The sequence below is a fragment of the Loxodonta africana genome, chromosome 3 (assembly GCF_030014295.1).
Source record: "Loxodonta africana isolate mLoxAfr1 chromosome 3, mLoxAfr1.hap2, whole genome shotgun sequence".
In the NCBI taxonomy this organism is placed as follows: Eukaryota; Metazoa; Chordata; class Mammalia; order Proboscidea; family Elephantidae; genus Loxodonta; species Loxodonta africana.
Window position 1 is genome coordinate 2,745,095 of NC_087344.1, and position 16,951 is coordinate 2,762,045.

Consider the following 16,951-nt stretch of genomic DNA (forward strand, 5'->3'; position numbering starts at 1 on the left):
AAAAGTTCCTTACCATTGTGTTTGATATTGTGAAACTTCACTTAAAATTATTGGGTCAGTTTCTCAACAGGTTGATAAAGGATAAACATTGTCCCATGAACATTTAATAATGCAATTCATGAAAAATAACCCCTGGTTGTTAACCATGTTAGGAGAAGCCTGTGATTTCCATAGCATAGAGGAGCAGCATAATGACCAGGCGAGTTTTGCTAGGGAGTATCATTCACATAAGTGTGAACAGTACCTCAGGAGAGAGTCTTAAGGTATCAGGACATAGATACAGTCACTATGAGTCAGAATCAACTCTACGGCAATGGGTACATGTGTATGTGTGTGTGTGTATAAAACTAGCTCTCAAATTGTGTGTTCACTTAGTTTCATAAATGTGAATGAGATTGTGATGGTTATGATTGTGTGTCAGCTTGGCTGGGCCATGATTCTCAGTGTTTGTATGTGATCACTCCCCAGGATGGAATCTGCTGTGAGTAGCCAATCAGTTGAAGGGGAATTTCCTTGGGGGTGTGGCCTGTATTTGAATATAAGTGGACATTCTGGCAAGGCTCGGGAGCTGTTTGCTCATGCAGGATTCTGCAGCTGGCTCCTGTTTGTCTGACCTCTGGTTCTTGGGACTTGAGCTAGCAGCTTACCTGAGGCCTTGCCTTCCAGTGTTGGGATTCATTGATCTTCACAGCCTGTGAGCAAGAGCCCTGCTCTCTGACCTGCTGATCTTGCACTCATGAGAAGCCTCTATCCTGACTCATGTACTTGAGACGTTTCCAGCCTCTACAACCACGTGAGCTATTTCCTTGATACAAATCTCTCTCTATGTATTTATATGCTTTATGGGTTTTGCTTCTCTAGAGAACCCAGTTTAAGACAGGCATATTGAGTACTGGAAATATGTTTGATTTGTACACATTTACCAGAAAGCCCCATTATTTAGAAGCACTGTGACAGTAATGGACTTGATCTCTATGAGATGATTCAGCTTCTTCAACGTGAGATAACTCAGGGTAGTAAACATTCACATTTACTGTGTACCGTATGTACAAAATGATAAACTGAATTCTAACAGCATGCTTCCTATTTTTGACAGAAGGCATTTAGATGATAGCCTCTGCGAAAGGAAAGAAAGGAAAGAAAAGAAGGTAATCAGGATTGGAAACCTTTCAGTAAGATTCCATATCTTACCAGCCACAAAAGAGCTCTCCTACTAGAGAAAATGCTCTAAATGCCATCAATGTGGAAAAGCTTTCAGGAGTCCTTCCTCATTTAACATCACGTCACATCTCATGCTGGAAGCCATGCCTGTGAGTGTAAGGAGTGTGGAGTGGCCTGCAGTTGTTCTCGTTCCCTAAGCACACTTGTGAAAACTGTTACTGAACAGAAAATTGATAAATGTAAGGAATGTGGCATCACCTGTAGTTCCTCGTCCGTCAGCACACATGTACGAAGTCATGGTAGAGAGAGGCCCTGTGAGTGTAAGGAATTTGGGAAAGCCTTTGTCAGTTCTCAGCCCTCATTGAATGTAAGACAATTCAAAGTGGAAAGCAACCTTATGATGATACAAAATACAGGACTACCTATAACTCTTCCTCATCATTCAGTAAGCATATAGGTATTCACAGTGGATCGATGATCCCAATTTTATAGAGGTCTCAGGTTATAATAGATGAAATGTAACAGTGACATGCCCAGAATTCCTCAGTGTGTTATACACAGAGCAAATCCATTGCCATCAAGTCAATTCCGACTCAGAGAGACCCTGGAGGACAGAGTAGAACTGCACAGTAGGGTTTCCAAGGAGTGGCTGGTGGATTTGAAATGTTGACCTTTTGGTTAGCAGTTGAGCTCTTAATCACTGCACCACCAGGGCTATTAATCAAAATTGAAAAAGATATTGAGTTCCTATTATAATTAAAGGAGTAGCCATCACATGGTGGATCCAAATTCCCCCAGGAAACTGCCTCACCCTGAGATGAGGAAAGCTGTGGGAGACCTTATGGCCTACTCAGACTAAATTACATCTAGAGTGACTACCACTCACCTAACAGTAGTATGGGGGAACCTACTTTTTTGGGTACAAAACACGTATCCTTACTCTTCTCAGGACATTCATGTACACTGGCAACAACCTGCATGGCTGATTGAACGACACTGGCCCACAAGACAAAAGCATTACAGGGGAGCAGCTACTAGTCTAGGCATCAGGGGATAGATGGAATTCACTTTAATGAGGACCTCCATTCAGAGGGAACGGAATTATTAACTATGTCCGTAGATTAGAGGGAACTCTTTTCCAAGAGGAAGGCAAGGAATGGGAGTCAGCCTGGAAAGATGATCAGGCTTTACAGGTGCTTGAGCTTCAGGTTGACTCATCTAATAAGGGTGAATAATACCAGGACTCCATACTGGGCAGGGGAGTGTACCCAGACCCAACAGGTCCCTGTGGACTACTTTAATACTGATGGAGGTTTGTGTGAGGTCGGTGCAAATTGCGCCTTCATTGCCAGTTGTGTGCTAAGGATTCATATGAAGCCAATCCCCAAGATACATTTGGGGGCTTATCCAACCCTCGCCGTCCCACTTCTCTGTCCTTATTGCCAGCCGCCCACATGATTTTCTCTGCCCCTAGCCATCCAGAAGTTAGGACACTGTCCTTCATACCTGCTGCCCATACGGCATGTCTCTGACCCTACCCACAAGGAACTAAGGCAGACTTTACACGTGCTGTATGATGGATCACTTTTGTGTGTGGCCTTTCTAGCCATGGTCTTGTAACTCTCACCCAAGCAACTGGGCAGGACTGTGTGATAGGGTTATTGTGTCCCAATAAATGGGGTTGGTCAGTTTTGCCATCCTGCTGGGCTTAAAATGACCCATCCCAGAGGCAAGGAAGAGAAGATACTACCACCACCAAGGAAGAAGGGCCAGCACATCCTTTGGACCCAGGGTCCCTGCGCTGATAAGCTCCTGGACCCAGTAGGCAGAGAGCAAGCTGTTACCCTGAAGACAGTGAGAAGTGGTGCAGAGAAGCAGCAGCAGATATCCCACAGCAGAGGCCTTGCAGCAGGAGATGACATGGTGGGCTTCTCAGCTCATGGAGATTGAAAGCTGAGTACCTGTGGACAGAACCCTAGTACCTGGGAGAGGCATGCCTATGAGCAGACTGCGAAGAGGCTCTCCTGATGGACGAACTGAATCCTTGACTGTTCCTGAGCTGGCAATTGTAACCTATTACCTACTTCCCTAATGAACCTCATAATTGTAAGTAAGGTATGTGAGTCTACGTGGCCCTTGCAATGAATTATCAAACCCAGCAGAGAAGCAGAGAGTGCTGTGAGAGGGTGGGTTTGTGTCAGAACTAGTAAAGATGGTGGGAGAGGAGGCAGCTCTCACTTCCACTGATAGGAATCAGCCTTGGGCTGTTGATCTTGATTCCCCTTCCCCCACCCCCTCATGAGAGACAGGAGGCCAGAGGCTGCCCTCATGACATTTGTACAAGTTTAAGAGGAAACTGTCCTCAGGTTTGTTAATTCGCTGGAACGACTCAGAGAATTCACAAAACAGGTTATACTTAGGATAACATCTTTAATCTAATAAAAAAGATACAAATAGACAACTTAGGGCATGGTCTGTGCTGTTTCCCACACTTAGCTTCCCCGTCCAAAGGGATGCAGTACCCTTCATTCTGTCCAATTTCATCATAAGAGAGCAAGACGTGAAATGAGTAATCAAATTAGAACAAGAACTACCCAGTGTAAGGGAGGATGGAGAGGTGGGAGTGTTGTATTAAGGGGAAAGCAATTTTTCACAACAAAATTTTCTTTCCTGAGTTTTCTCGTTTCAAATTCTATTCATGGCACCAACAGTTTATAGTTACAAAGTGATCAGACAAAAGGAAGTTACATGCCATAAAGTCAGAAATCTGGCAGCAGTTCTCAACACACTTTCTTTACCTTTAGACCCAGTCAGTAAATCGCAAAAGGAATAAGGAAAACCAATATCTGGCTTCCTTCCAATTTCTTTCTATCCATTTCTTATCTGGGGGACCCCTAATATTTTAATATTGAATACAAATGTGCCTCTTCTTAGGAGTATTACTTATTTTCCCTAATCCAATCTACTTTTCATTCATTTCCTTATCAATTTTTATTTGTTTAGTAGTTGTTGACTGTGACCTCTGAAAAATGTAAGCTCTGTGGAGTTTTTGTCTGAGTCTGTTAAAGATTAAAAAAAAAACAAAAAACCCACTGCTGTCGAGTCGATTCCGATTCATGGCGACCCTATAGGACAGAGTAAAACTGCCCTTTAGAGTTTCCAGGGAGCACCTGGCAGATTGGAACTGCTTACCTCTTGGTTAAGAGCCCTAGCACTTAACCACTACGCCACCAGGGTTTCCCTGTTAAAGATTACAGCCTTAGGATACTTTATGGGGCAGTTCTCTGTCCTATAGAGTGGCTATGAGTGAGGACTGACTAGTTGTCAACGGGTGTCTGATTTAAAGCTTTTATTTAAGGAGGAAATAAAGGCAAGAGGAAGAACCCAGTCCGAGGCCAAGTCCCTGAACGTGCCCACCACTGGGCGGAGCCTTCTGCCTCCGCGCCGGCACCCCGCCCCTCCCGCCGAGAGCTCAGCGCAGGAAGCGGAAGTGCGCGTGCGCGGCCGGCAGCCATGATTCGCGGTCGGCCGGCTGGGGCGTGAGGTACGTCTGTGGCGCCGCCGGCGTCCGGCCTGGGCCGGTACCAGGTCCAGCCCGCCGGCCGAGGGGGCCCGCTGGGGTTCCGGATGGTGCCGGGCCGCGGGGCCTCCGTAGCCGGACTTGGCCTGCAGCCTCCCGCCGCCGGCGCTGCCTCTTCTCCGGGGCCTGGGCCTCGGCCGGCGGCGCAGCGAAGCGGCCGCTGTGCTCTCCCAGCCCGGCTGAGGAGTCCCGCGCCGGCCGCGTCGGGACGGCCAGGTAGGGGGGCGAGGCCTAGGTGTGTCGGGGCGTTAATAGGTGAGGCCGTGCGTGGGCGGAGACCAGGGGTGTCCGCGTCGCCGGGAGTCTGTGAGGAATGCGGGGTGACAAGCCCGGGGAGTTAGCCTGTGCGCGCCCTGCTCCCGCCGCCTGAGTGCGCCCCGCACCGGGCTCCGTCGTCCGCCTGCGTCCCCGCCGGCAAGGACTGTTGGGAAGCTCTTGGGGGTTCTCAAGGAAGCGAGGTTGTGGGGAGGCGTCTCCCCCTCCCCTGGTTTGTTAATGGGCTTTGGTGGCGCAGTGATTAAGCGTTCGTCTGCTAAGCAAAAGGTCGGTGGTTCAACCCGCCATCCTCTGAGCAGGAGAAAGACGGGGTAATCTGCTTCTGTCAAGACTACACCCTTGGAAACTGTGTGGGGCAGTTGTATCCTACCAGATGGGTTTGCTGTGAGTCGGGATTGACTCCATGGCAAGGGTTTGGCCTTTAGTTTAATTGTTACAGGACTTTGACGTAGATGAAGTAGCAGGAAACGTGGATGGAACTAGTACGCCCGTTTGGAACGATAGCTATCCCCACCTCGGGCTGCAAATATTTATTAAGAGGCATGTTTCCAGGAATCACTTGGCTCTAAGGCAGAAATTTCCTCCACAGTTGTGCCAGAGACAATATGGCCCACCTGATGTGGCTGAACGAGGTTGACCTAGAAGACAAGCAGGTAATAGAGATCATAGACCCAGTGTTGCTCTGGGATCCTAAGCGTAGACAGAGACAGGATTTGTGCTGGATTAAATGCTAATGAGGCAGCCATAATTTCTGCCACCAAATAGCCGCACTTAATAGGTTGGAGGCTCCTTGCAGTAAAAACGCGGCACATTTCCATTGTAAGAGCAGCAAATACTGGAATTGAGGACAGTCTGGGGGGGTGTGCGTTATGGATGTGTTGCAGATATTTCAGCACGTCCTGGTCAGCTGCAGTGTTGCTGAGAGCTCCTCATTTTTAATTTTAGAAAATGCCCTTATTTGGATAAGTATGAAATGTGCAGCTATTGGAAAGGGCACAACTTTGAATAAGAAAAAGTGAAACTTAAATTGATGAGTAACATGTACAGCATTTGTAATATAAATAGCGAATAAGTTTGAGTTTAAATCGGGTGTTATAATGTAGAAAAACCATAACACATGTATATTGAATTTGTTGAAGCTAAGAGAAACAAAAGGCTGCTGTTTTATACAGTGGAAAAGATAGGAGTGAATATATAGATAATGAAGAATCAAGCAGTAGCTGCAGGTATTTGAAAATAAAAATGTGTAGTTTTGATTGTCCTGTTTGAGAAATCTTTGCTAACTCCAAAGTCATTAGCGTAATCTGTATTTGTAAAATTTAGAATTGGGATTTGCAGGAGTTGCTGTTATGAGAGCAGTCTTGTTATCTTCTTTCAGTGCTACGAACCACTTACTCCAGATCCATTTATTTGAAGAGTCTATTTTTCTTCTCTGCGTTTTCTCAAATGTGATTTTATTCCTTTAGGTTATCACTGCCTGGGATTGGCATTTAATCTTTGTAATGCCCACATACATGATAACAATCCCATGTGAAACGAAAGCCAATATATTTTATTTTTGGTAACAAGGGTTACATAATCAGAATTCTGTGTAGTTCTCTACGCAGAGAGGAAGAAAGGATCTCAACAGGAAAAAAAAATGTAAATTGCAAAATTGATAGGAAAAATACCGATGACATTTTACAGTGATGTAAATGAAATGAGAATTAAAAATCAGCACATAATAAAAAATCAAGGACTCATAATAGGTTTATTAACCAGTCTTGAAAAATATGTTGTTCCTTTCAATTCACCTATGTTGATATCAAGTATATATGTCTATCTGGATTAATAAGAAGCAGAGATTCCCAGGTAAAGCCACAGTCTGAACCTTGGGCCTCTGACACTCTGTGGAAATCTGGTTCAAATATTGTAGCCTGGCCAGCTATGGATGCCTCCCATGCTGTGGCATGAGGAAATTGCTTCATTAGTGATTTCCTTTCCATATAGTTGAAATCTATAGAGCTGTATGAAGAATGCAAGTACTACCAAGGTGGAGCAATGCCTTAGCCTGGGAGGAAGTCCTTCCCAGGGAAAGAGCTAAAGCCAAAAACCTGTCACTCCCTACATACCTCAATAATGTGTCTCCCACCCTGCCCCCTGTCTTCTTCCATTTCAGGTCCCAGGTGTGACTCAAGAAGAACTGATCCTGTTTAGGCAGCGTGGAACCTGGGACTACCATCTTACACATCTGTAAATCACCAGTAGCCATTTGAACTGCTGACTGCCTGTGTAGACCAAACATTATTCATCTGCTTCCAGACTGTTTAGTGGCGTTGCTTCCACTCTCATTCCTCTTGCCTTAACTGCTTCTTGGGCTGTGTAGAGGACATTCACTTGGACTTGGAGAGGCTGAAGGCAGGAAATGGTGAGTACCACAGAGAACTGGGTAATTGTCAGCATAAAGGGGTGAGGCTAAATGTGATCTGTTGGGGAATGAGCTGTGAGTTCCCAGTTCTGTGCTTGTTATATGATATAAAGGGTGGCAGAAGAGGCCAAAGTCGAAGTCCTAAGAAGCACCATTTTATACGGCTCTTCTTCTACACACATGTGGTTTTCTAAGCCTTGAATGCCTAGGCCACCTTCCTTTTTGACTTCCAAGTTGGCATAATGGGGCATTACCACAACCACTCTGGGCCTTGGTGCTCTGTGTTTTTTGTGTTTTGTTTTTTTTCAGTTGTGCATTAGGTGAAAGCAGATTAGTTTCTCCAACAGTTAATACACAGCTTTTTTTGTGACAATGGTTGCAATCCCCACAATCTATCAGCATTCTCCCGTTCCCTACCCTGGGTTCCCTGTTTCCATCCGTCCATTTTTCCTATCCCTTTCTTCCCTTTTGTCATTGCTTTTGGGCAGGTGTTGTCCTTTCGGTGTTGTATACATGATTGATCTGCGAAGCAAGTTCCTGAGGTGTGTTATTGTTTGTTTTATAGACTTCTCTAATCTTTGGCTGAAGGGTGAACTTTGGGAGTGGTTTCAGTTCAGAGTTGAAAGGGTATACAGGGGCTGTAGGCTCGAGGGTTCCACCAGTCTTTGTCAGACCAGCAAGTCTGGTCTTTTGTGTGTGTGTGAATTTGAATTTTATTCCCCATTTTCCTCTGCCACTGTCCATGACCCTGTATTGTGATCCCTTTTGAAATGACCAGTGGCTGTCAGGCATCATCTAGTTGTTCTGGGCTCAGGCTGGTGAAGGCTGTGATATTTGTGGCCCATTAGTACTTCGAAGTAATATTTGCCTTGTGTCTTTCATTTTCTTCGTTCTCATTTGCTCCAGATGAGATGGGACCAGGAGATGTATCTTAGTTGGCCAGTCGCAAACTTTTAAGACCCCAGGCGCTGCTCACCAGTGTTGGATGTAGAACATTTTCTTTATGAACTACGTTATGCCAGTTGACCTAGATGATCCCCATGACCACGATCCCCAGTCCTCAGCCTCAGTCACTCAGCACCTCAGGCTGTTGGAATGTGTCTTTGAAGCTTCTGTAAACCCTAGTGGTGTAGTGGTTGAGAGCCATGGCTGCTAACCCAAATGTGAACCGTTTGAATCCACCAGGTGCTCCTTGGAAACCCTATGGGGCAGTTCTGCTCTGTCCTTTAGGGTCGCTATGAGTCTTAATCAAGTCAAGGGCAACGGATTTGTTTTGGTTTTTATGAAGCTTCTGTGACTTTGGTTTCGTCAAGTCATCCTCTATATCGTGTGCTGTCTTTCTCTTCATCGATATGAATACTTATCCTCTGTCTATCCTTGTAACCATCAAAGATTGATTCTTTCATCGTGTAAACCTTTTCTTGAGTTTTATACTAGTGGTCTCATACAGCACTTGTCCTTTTGTGTTTCACTTCTTTCACTTACGTGTTGCCATCCAGATTGATCAGTGTTGTGAGGTATATTTCAGGTTCATCATTTTTCCTTATACTTGAGTAGTAGAATGCAGGCATTATTGAACAATGTCATTAATATCTCAAGTGATATTTTGCTGAGTATCATTCAGCAGTGATTGCAGCAGTACATCAACAGGGAACTGTCAGGAGTTCAAGCCTGATTCCGAAGAGGACATGAAACAAGGGATATCGTTGCTGGTGTCAGATGGATCAAGACTGAAAAGAAAGAATACCAGAAAAACGTTTACCTGTGTTTTATTGACTAAAGGCATTTGACTGTGTGGATCATAACAAACTATGGAAAACATTGCGAGGAGCATGAATTCCGGAACACATAATTGTGCTCATGAGGAACCTGTTCGTAGACCAAGAGGCAGTCGTTTGAAGAGAACAAGGGGCTGTTGCGTGATATAAAGTCAAGAAAGGTGTGCATCACAGTTGTATCCTTTCGGCATACCTACTCATTTCTTTATGCTGAGGGACTAACCAGAGCAGAAAGACTCTATGAGGAACAACATGCATCAGAATTGGAGGAAGATGGCATCGGAATTGGAGGAAGACTGGTTAACCTGTGATATGTAAATGGTACAACCGTGGCTGTTGAAAGTAAAGAGGACTTGAAGCACTTGCTGATGAAGATCAAAGACTACTGCCTGCAATATGGATCACAACTCAACATAAAGAAAACAAAAGCACTCATATTTGGAGCAGTAAGCAACATTGTGATAAATGGAGGAAAGATTAAGGTTGTCAAGGATTTCATTTTACTTGAATCCATAATCAGCTCTCCTGGATGCAGCAGTCAAATCAAATGACACATAGTATTGGGCAAATCTGGTGCACTAGGTTTGCAGTGGTCTTTAAAGTGTTCAAAAGCAAAGATGCCACTTTAGGGACTGAGGTACACCTTACTCAAGCCGTGATGTTTTTAATCGCCTTGTATGTACGTAGAAGCTGGATAATGGATAGGGAAGACTGAAGAAAAATTGATCCCTTTGAATTATGATGTTGGCGAAGAGTATTGAATATACCACGGAGTGCCAAAAGAAAAAACAACTCTTGTTTTGGAAGAAGTACAGCCAGAATGCTCATTAGAAGTAAGAATTGTAGGAGTTCATCTCACATACTTTTGGAGATATTGTTAGGAATGACTAGTCCATGGAGAAGGACATGATGCTTGGTAGAGTGGAGGGTCAGGGAAAAAAAGGAAGACACTGAATGAGATGGATCGACACAGCGGCTGCAACAGTGGGCCCAAGCATAATGGTGATTGTGAGGATGGCACAAGACCAGGCAGTGTTTCATTCTCTTGTTCATAGGGTCACTATGAGTCGGAATCAACTCAATGGCACCTAACAACACAACAACTATAATTTGTTTATTGATTCATCCGTCCTTTGATGGGCACTTAGGTTGTTTCCTCTTTTTGCTGTTGTGACTAATGCTGTAGTGGACGTGGGTGTGCAAATATCTATTCATGTGACAGGTCTTATTTCTCTAGAATATATTCCTAGGAGTAGAATTGCCCCTTGTATTATATTTGTAATTCTGGCTTCTGAAGGAGACTCCGTATTGTTTCTTACAGCGCTTGTACAATTTTATGTTCCCATTGCCAGCACTTAAGTATTCCAGTCTCCCCACAACCTCTCCAACATTTGTTATTTTTGTTTTTTTTTTCATTAGTGAAGTACTGTCGGGATCAGATGCTGTGCCAGTGCAGTTTTGATTTGCATTTCTCTAATGGTTAATTATGGCGAGCATTTCCTCTTGTGTTTGTTAGTTGCCTGAATTTCTTCTTTGGTGAAGTATTTGTTCATATCCTTTACCCATTTTTTTTAATTGGGATTATTTTTCTTTTTGCTGTTGAGGTGTTGCAGTATTTTATGGGTTTTAGAGATTAGACCCCTGTTGGATATGTCGTAGCCCCAAACTTTTTTCCAGTCTGTAGGTTTTCTTTTTAGTCTTTGGGTGAAATCTTTTGATGAACATAAGTGTTTAATTTTTAGGAGCTCCTGGTTATCTAGCTTATCGTCTGGTTTTTGCACATTGTTAGTTACGGTTGGGATCCTCTTTATGCCATAATTAGGGCCCCTAGCATCATTCCTATTTTTTTCTTCCAGGATCTTTATAGTTTTAGGTTGTATATTTAGGTCTTGGATACATTTTGTATTAGTTTTTGTGTATGGTGTGTGATATGGGTCCTGCTTCTTTTTCTCACAGTTGGACATCCACTTTTGCCAGCAGCATTTGTTTTATAAATACTGTCTTCTCCCCATTTAATGGACTTTTGTCCTTTTTCAAAGATCATGTGACCGTAGGCAGACGAATTTATGTCTGGGTCTCCATTTCATCCCATTGGCCTATGTGTCTGTCCTTGTACCAGTACCAGGCTGTTTTGACTTCCATGGCCATACAGTCAATTTTCAAATTAGTTAGTGTGAGACTTCCTACTTTGTTCTTGCTCTTCATCAATGATTTGCTTATTCAGAATCTCTTGCCTTTCCGTGTAAAGTTGGTCATTTCGTTTTTCCATCTCATTAAAGAATGCTGTTCATATTTAGATTGGGGTTGCTTTATCTCTGTACATTACATTGGGTAGAATTGACATTTTTACAATGTCGAGTCCTATCCGTGAGCGTGGTATGTTTTTCCATCTGTGTAGGTCTCTTGGTTTTCTGCAGTAATGTTCTGTACTTTTCTTTGTATAGATTTTTTATGTCCTTGGTTCAATTAATTCCTAAGTATTTTATCTGTTCGGGGACTATTATCAATAGTATTGTTCTCCTGATTTCTTTTCCGTAGTTCTCTTTGTTGGTGTCTAGAAATCAAACATTATAATACTTAATCTTCTTCAGAGGTCCTTTGAAATCTTCTGTTCAGTTCTTTTACTTCATCAATTCTTCCTTTTGCTTTAGCTGCTCGATGCTCAAGAGCAAGTTTCAGAGTCTCCTCTAAAATCCATCTTGGTCTTTTCTTTCTTACCTGTCTTTTCAGTGACCTCTTGCTTTCTTCATGGATGATGTCCTTGATGTCATTCCACAACTCGTCTGGTCTTCGGTCACTAGTGTTCAGTGGGTCAAATCTAGAGATGGTCTCTAAATTCAGGTGGGATATACTCAATGTCATATTTTGGCTCTCGTGGACTTGCTCTGATTTTCTTCAGTTTCAGCTTGAACTTGCATATGAGCAATTGATGGTCTGTTCCACAGTCAGCCCCTGGCCTTGTTCTGACTGATGATATTGAGCTTTTCCATCTTCTTTTTCCACAGATGTAGTCAATTTGATTTCTGTGTGTTCCATCTGGAGAGGTCCATGTGTATAGTCGCCATTTATGTTAGTGAAAGAAGGTATTTGCAATGAAGAAGTGGTTGGTCTTGCAAAATTCTATCATTGGATCTCCAGGAGTGTTTCTATCACCAAGGCCATATTTTCCAACTACTGATCCTTCTTCTTTGTTTCCGGCTTTCTCATTAAAATCACCAGTAATTATCAGTGCATCTTGATTGCATGTTTGATCAATTTCAGACTACAGCAGCTGATAAAAATCTTCTATTCATCTTTGGCCCTAGTGGTTGATGCGTAAATTTGAATAATAGTTGTGTTAACTGGTCTTCCTTGTAGGTGTATGGATATTATCCTATCACTGACAATGTTGTACTTCAGGATAGATCTTGAAACGTTCTTTTTGATGATGAATGCAACACCATTCCTCTTCAAGTTGTCATTCCCAGCAGAGTAGACTGTATGATTTTCCGATTCAGAATGGCCAATACCAGTCCATTTCAGCTCACTAATGCCTAGGATATCTATGTTTATGTGTTCCATTTCATTTTTGACTATTTCCAGTTTTCCTAGATTCATATTTCGTACATTCCAGGTTCCGATTATTAATGACACGTGCAAAGAGCTGGAGCTGGAAAACCAAAAGGGAAGAACATGCTCGGTGTTTCTCAAGCTGAAAGAACTGAAGAAAAAATTCAAGCCTCGAGTTGCAACAGTGAAGGACTCCATGGGGAAAATGTTAAACAATGCAGGAAGCATCAAAAGAAGATGGAAGGAATACACAGAGTCATTATACCAAAGAGAATAAGTCGACATTCAACCATTTCAAGAGGTGGCATATGATCAGGAACTGATGGTTCTGAAGGAAGAAGTCCAAGCTGCTCTGAAGGCATTGGTGAAAAACAAGGCTCCAGGAATTGATGGAATATCAATTGACATGTTTCAACAAACAGATGCAGCGCTGGAGGTGCTCACTCATCTATGCCAAGAGATGTGGAAGACAGCGTCCTGGCCAACTGACTGGAAGAGATCCATATTTATGCCTATTCCCAAGAAAGGTGATCCAACCGAATGTGGAAATTATGGAACAATATCATTAATATCACATGCAAGGAAAATTTTGCTGAAGATCATTCAAAAACGGCTGTAGGAGTATATTGACAGGGAACTGCCAGAAATTCAGGTTGGTTTCAGAAAAGGATGTGGAACCAGGAATATCATTGCTGATGTCAGATGGATCCTGGCTGAAAGCAGAGAATACCAAAAGGATGTTTACCTGTATTTTATTGACTACGCAAAGGCATTCTGCTATGGATCATAACAAACTATGGATAACACTGCAAAGAATGGGAATTCCAGAACACTTAATTGTGCTCATGAGGAACCTTTACATAGATCAAGAGGCAGTTGTCCGGACAGAACAAGGGGATACTGATTGGTTTAACGTCAGGAAAGGTGTGTGTCAGGCTTGTATTCTTTCACCATATCTATTTAATCTGTATGCTGAACAAATAATACGAAAAGCTGGACTATGCGAAGAACGGGGCATCAGGATTGGAGGAAGACTCATTAACAACCTGCGTTATGCAGATGACACAACCTTGCTTGCTGAAAGTGAAGAGGACTTGAAGGGCTTACTACTGAAGATCAAAGACCCCTGCCTTCAGTATGGATTACACCTCAACATAAAGAAGACAAAAATCCTCACAACTGGACCAATGAGTAACATCATGATAAATGGAGAAAAGTTGGAAGTTGTCAAGGATTTCATTTTCCTTGGATCCACAATCAACAGCTGAGGAAGCAGCAGTCAAGAAATCAAAAGACGCATTGCATTGGGCAAATCTGCTGCAAAGGACCTCTTCAAAGTGTTGAAGAGCAAAGATGTCACCCTGAAGACTAAGGTGCACCTGACCCAAGCCATGGTATTTTCAATCACATCATATGCATGTGAAAGCTGGACAATGAATAAGGAAGACTGAAGAAGAGTTGTCACCTTTGAATTGTGTTGACGAAGAATATGGAATATACCATGGACTGCCAAAAGAACGAACAAATCTGTCTTGGAAGAAGTGCGGCCAGAATGCTCCTTAGAGGCAAGGATGGTGAGACTGCGTCTTACGTACTTTGGACATGTTGTCAGGAGGGATCAGTTGTCAGGAAGGACATTATGTTTGGCAGAGTACAGGGTCAACAGAAACGTGGAAGACCCTCAACAAGGTGGATTGACACAGTGGCTGCAACAATGAGCGCAAGCATAACAACGATTGTAAGGAAGGCTCAGGACCGGGCAGTGTTTCGTTCTGTTGTGCATAAGGTTGTTATGAGTCGGAAGCGACTCGATGGCACCTAACGACAACAACAAGGAATCAAAAGGATTTTTGTATGTTGATCTTGTATCCTGCTACTCTGCTGAATCTTTCTGTTAGTTCCAGTAGCTTCCTTGTGGAGTCTCTGGGGTTCTTTATATATAGTATCATATCATCCGCAAATTGGGGTAATTTTAATTTCTCTTTTCCAAATCGATCATCCTTTTTTTTCTTTTTCTTGCCTTATTGCTCTAGGTGGAACTTTTAGCATAGTGTTAAATAGGAGTGGTAATAAAGGGCAGCCTTATCTTTTATCTGTTATTGAGAGGAAAGCTTTCAGCCTCTCTCCCTTGAGAATGATACTGGCTGTTAGTTTTGTATAGTTGGCTATTATTATATTGAGGGATTTCCTTTGCTTCATATTTTATTGAGTTTTTTTTTTAATCAGGAACGGGTGTTGGACTTCATCAGATGTCTTTTGTGGGTCGATTGAGATGATCATGTAAATCTTCTATTTATGTGGTGGATTACGTTGATTTTCTAATTTGAAGCATTCTTACGTATCTGTCATGAATCTCACTTGGTCATGGTGTATTATTTTTTTGATACGGTGCTGAATTCTGTTGGCTAGAATTTTGTTGAGAATTTTTCCATCTGTATTTGTGAGGGATGTGTACTTTTTCGTTTTTGTGGTGTGTGTACCTCGTTTTGGTAGCAGGATTGTGTTGGCTTCATAGAATGAATTTGAAAGTATTCTTTTCTATGCTCTGTTACAGTTTGAGCAGTATTGGTGTGAGCTCTTCTCTAAATGTTTGGTACAATTCTCCTGTGAAGACATCCTGGCCAGGGCTTTTTTTGGTTGGGAGTGTTTTTTTTTTTTTTAATTACCTCTTCACCCTCTTTTCTTGTTATGGATCGGTTCAGATTTTCTATCTGAGTTGGTGTTTCTTTAGCTAGATAGTGTGTCTCTAGAAATTTGCTTATTTCCTCTAGGTTCTCAAAGTTGTTGAAGTTCAGGTGTTTGTAGTTTTCTCTTACAGTCCTTTTTATTTCAGTTCGATGTGTTGTAATGTTCCCAATCTTGTTTCTTATTTGGGTTATTTGCTACTTCTCCTTTTTTTCCTTTTTCAGTTTGGTCAGCAGCTTGTAAATTTTGTTGTTTTCAAAGAACCAACTTTTGGTCTTGTTGCTTCTTTTTGTTGTTTTTCTTTCCTCTTTTTCGTTTCTTTAAACTCTAATCTTTATTATTTCCTTTCTTCTGGTGCCTTTCAGCTTCTTTTGCTGTTCTCTGTTTGTTTGAGTGGAAACCCTGGTTACATAGTGATTAAGAACCATGGCTGTTAACCAAAAGGTCGGCAGTTCAAATCCACCGGGTGCTCTTTGGAAACCGTAAGGGGTAGCTCTGCTCAGTCCCGTGGGGTCAATGTGAGTCGGAATCGGCTTGATGGCAATGGGTTGGGATTGTACTCTTTTTTTTTTTAATTTGAGTTGTAGGGCAAACATTGTGATTCTCACCCATTTTTCTTTTTTGATGTGTACGTTTATTAGTATAAATTAACCTCTGAGCAGTGCCTTTATCTCAGAGGATTTGGTATGTGTTTTCATTCTCTTTTGATTCTAGGAATTTTTTTTAATTGTGCTTTGGAAGAAGGTTACAGAGCAGATTAGTTTCTAATTACGTAATTAATACACATTGTTTTGTGACTTTGGTTTCCAATCCCACGACGTGTCAACGCCGCCCCGTTTTTGACCTTGAGTTCTCTATTACCAGCTTTCCTGTTCCTTCGTGCCTTTTTGTCCTCGCCCCTGGGCTGGTGTGCCCATTTAATCTTGTTTTATGGGCCTGTTTCATCTTTGACTGAAGGGTGAACCTCAGGAATGACTTCAGTACTGAGTTAAAAGCTTGCCTGGGGACCATACTCTGAGAGTTTCTCCAGTCTCTGTCAGACAAAGTAAGTCTGGTCTTTTTGTGTGTGTTTGATTTTTTTCCTACATTTTTCTCCATCTCTCTCCAGGACCGTCTGTCATGATCCCTGTCAGAGGAGTTGGCTGTGGTTGCTGGGCACCATCTAGTTGTGCTGAACACAGTCTGGTGGAGGCTCTGATAGTTGTAGTCTGTTAGTCCTTTGGACTAATCTTTGACTTATGTCGTTAGTTTTCTTCATTCTTCCTTGTTCCAGACAGGGTGAGACCATTGGAGTATCCTAAATGGCTGCTCACAGACTTTTAAGACCCCAGACGCTACTCACCAAAGTAGAATGTAAGATGTTTTCTTTATAAATTATGTTATGCCAACTGAGCTAGATGTCCCTCAAGACCATGGTCCCCAGCCCTCAGCCCAGTAATTCGGTCCCTCAGGAAGTTTGAATGTGTCTTTGAAGCTTCCATGACTTTGCTATGATCGGGTTGTTTGGCTTCCCCA

At 42.7% G+C, this 16,951-nt stretch overlaps 2 protein-coding genes across 2 annotated transcripts in view; both read left to right on the plus strand.

Annotated features, from left to right (window-relative positions):
* Positions 1-16,951, plus strand: part of LOC104847125 (zinc finger protein OZF-like) — a 181,325-nt gene that overhangs the window by 29,581 nt on the left and 134,793 nt on the right. The window lies entirely within an intron of this gene.
* LOC100660244 (zinc finger protein 883-like) overlaps positions 4,985-16,951 on the plus strand; it is a 33,339-nt gene continuing 21,372 nt past the window's right edge. Inside the window, exon 1 of the mRNA XM_023541220.2 lies at positions 4,985-7,424. Within this exon, the coding sequence (XP_023396988.1) occupies positions 7,422-7,424 (3 nt within the window). The 5' untranslated portion in view covers positions 4,985-7,421. The remainder of the gene's footprint in view (positions 7,425-16,951) is intronic.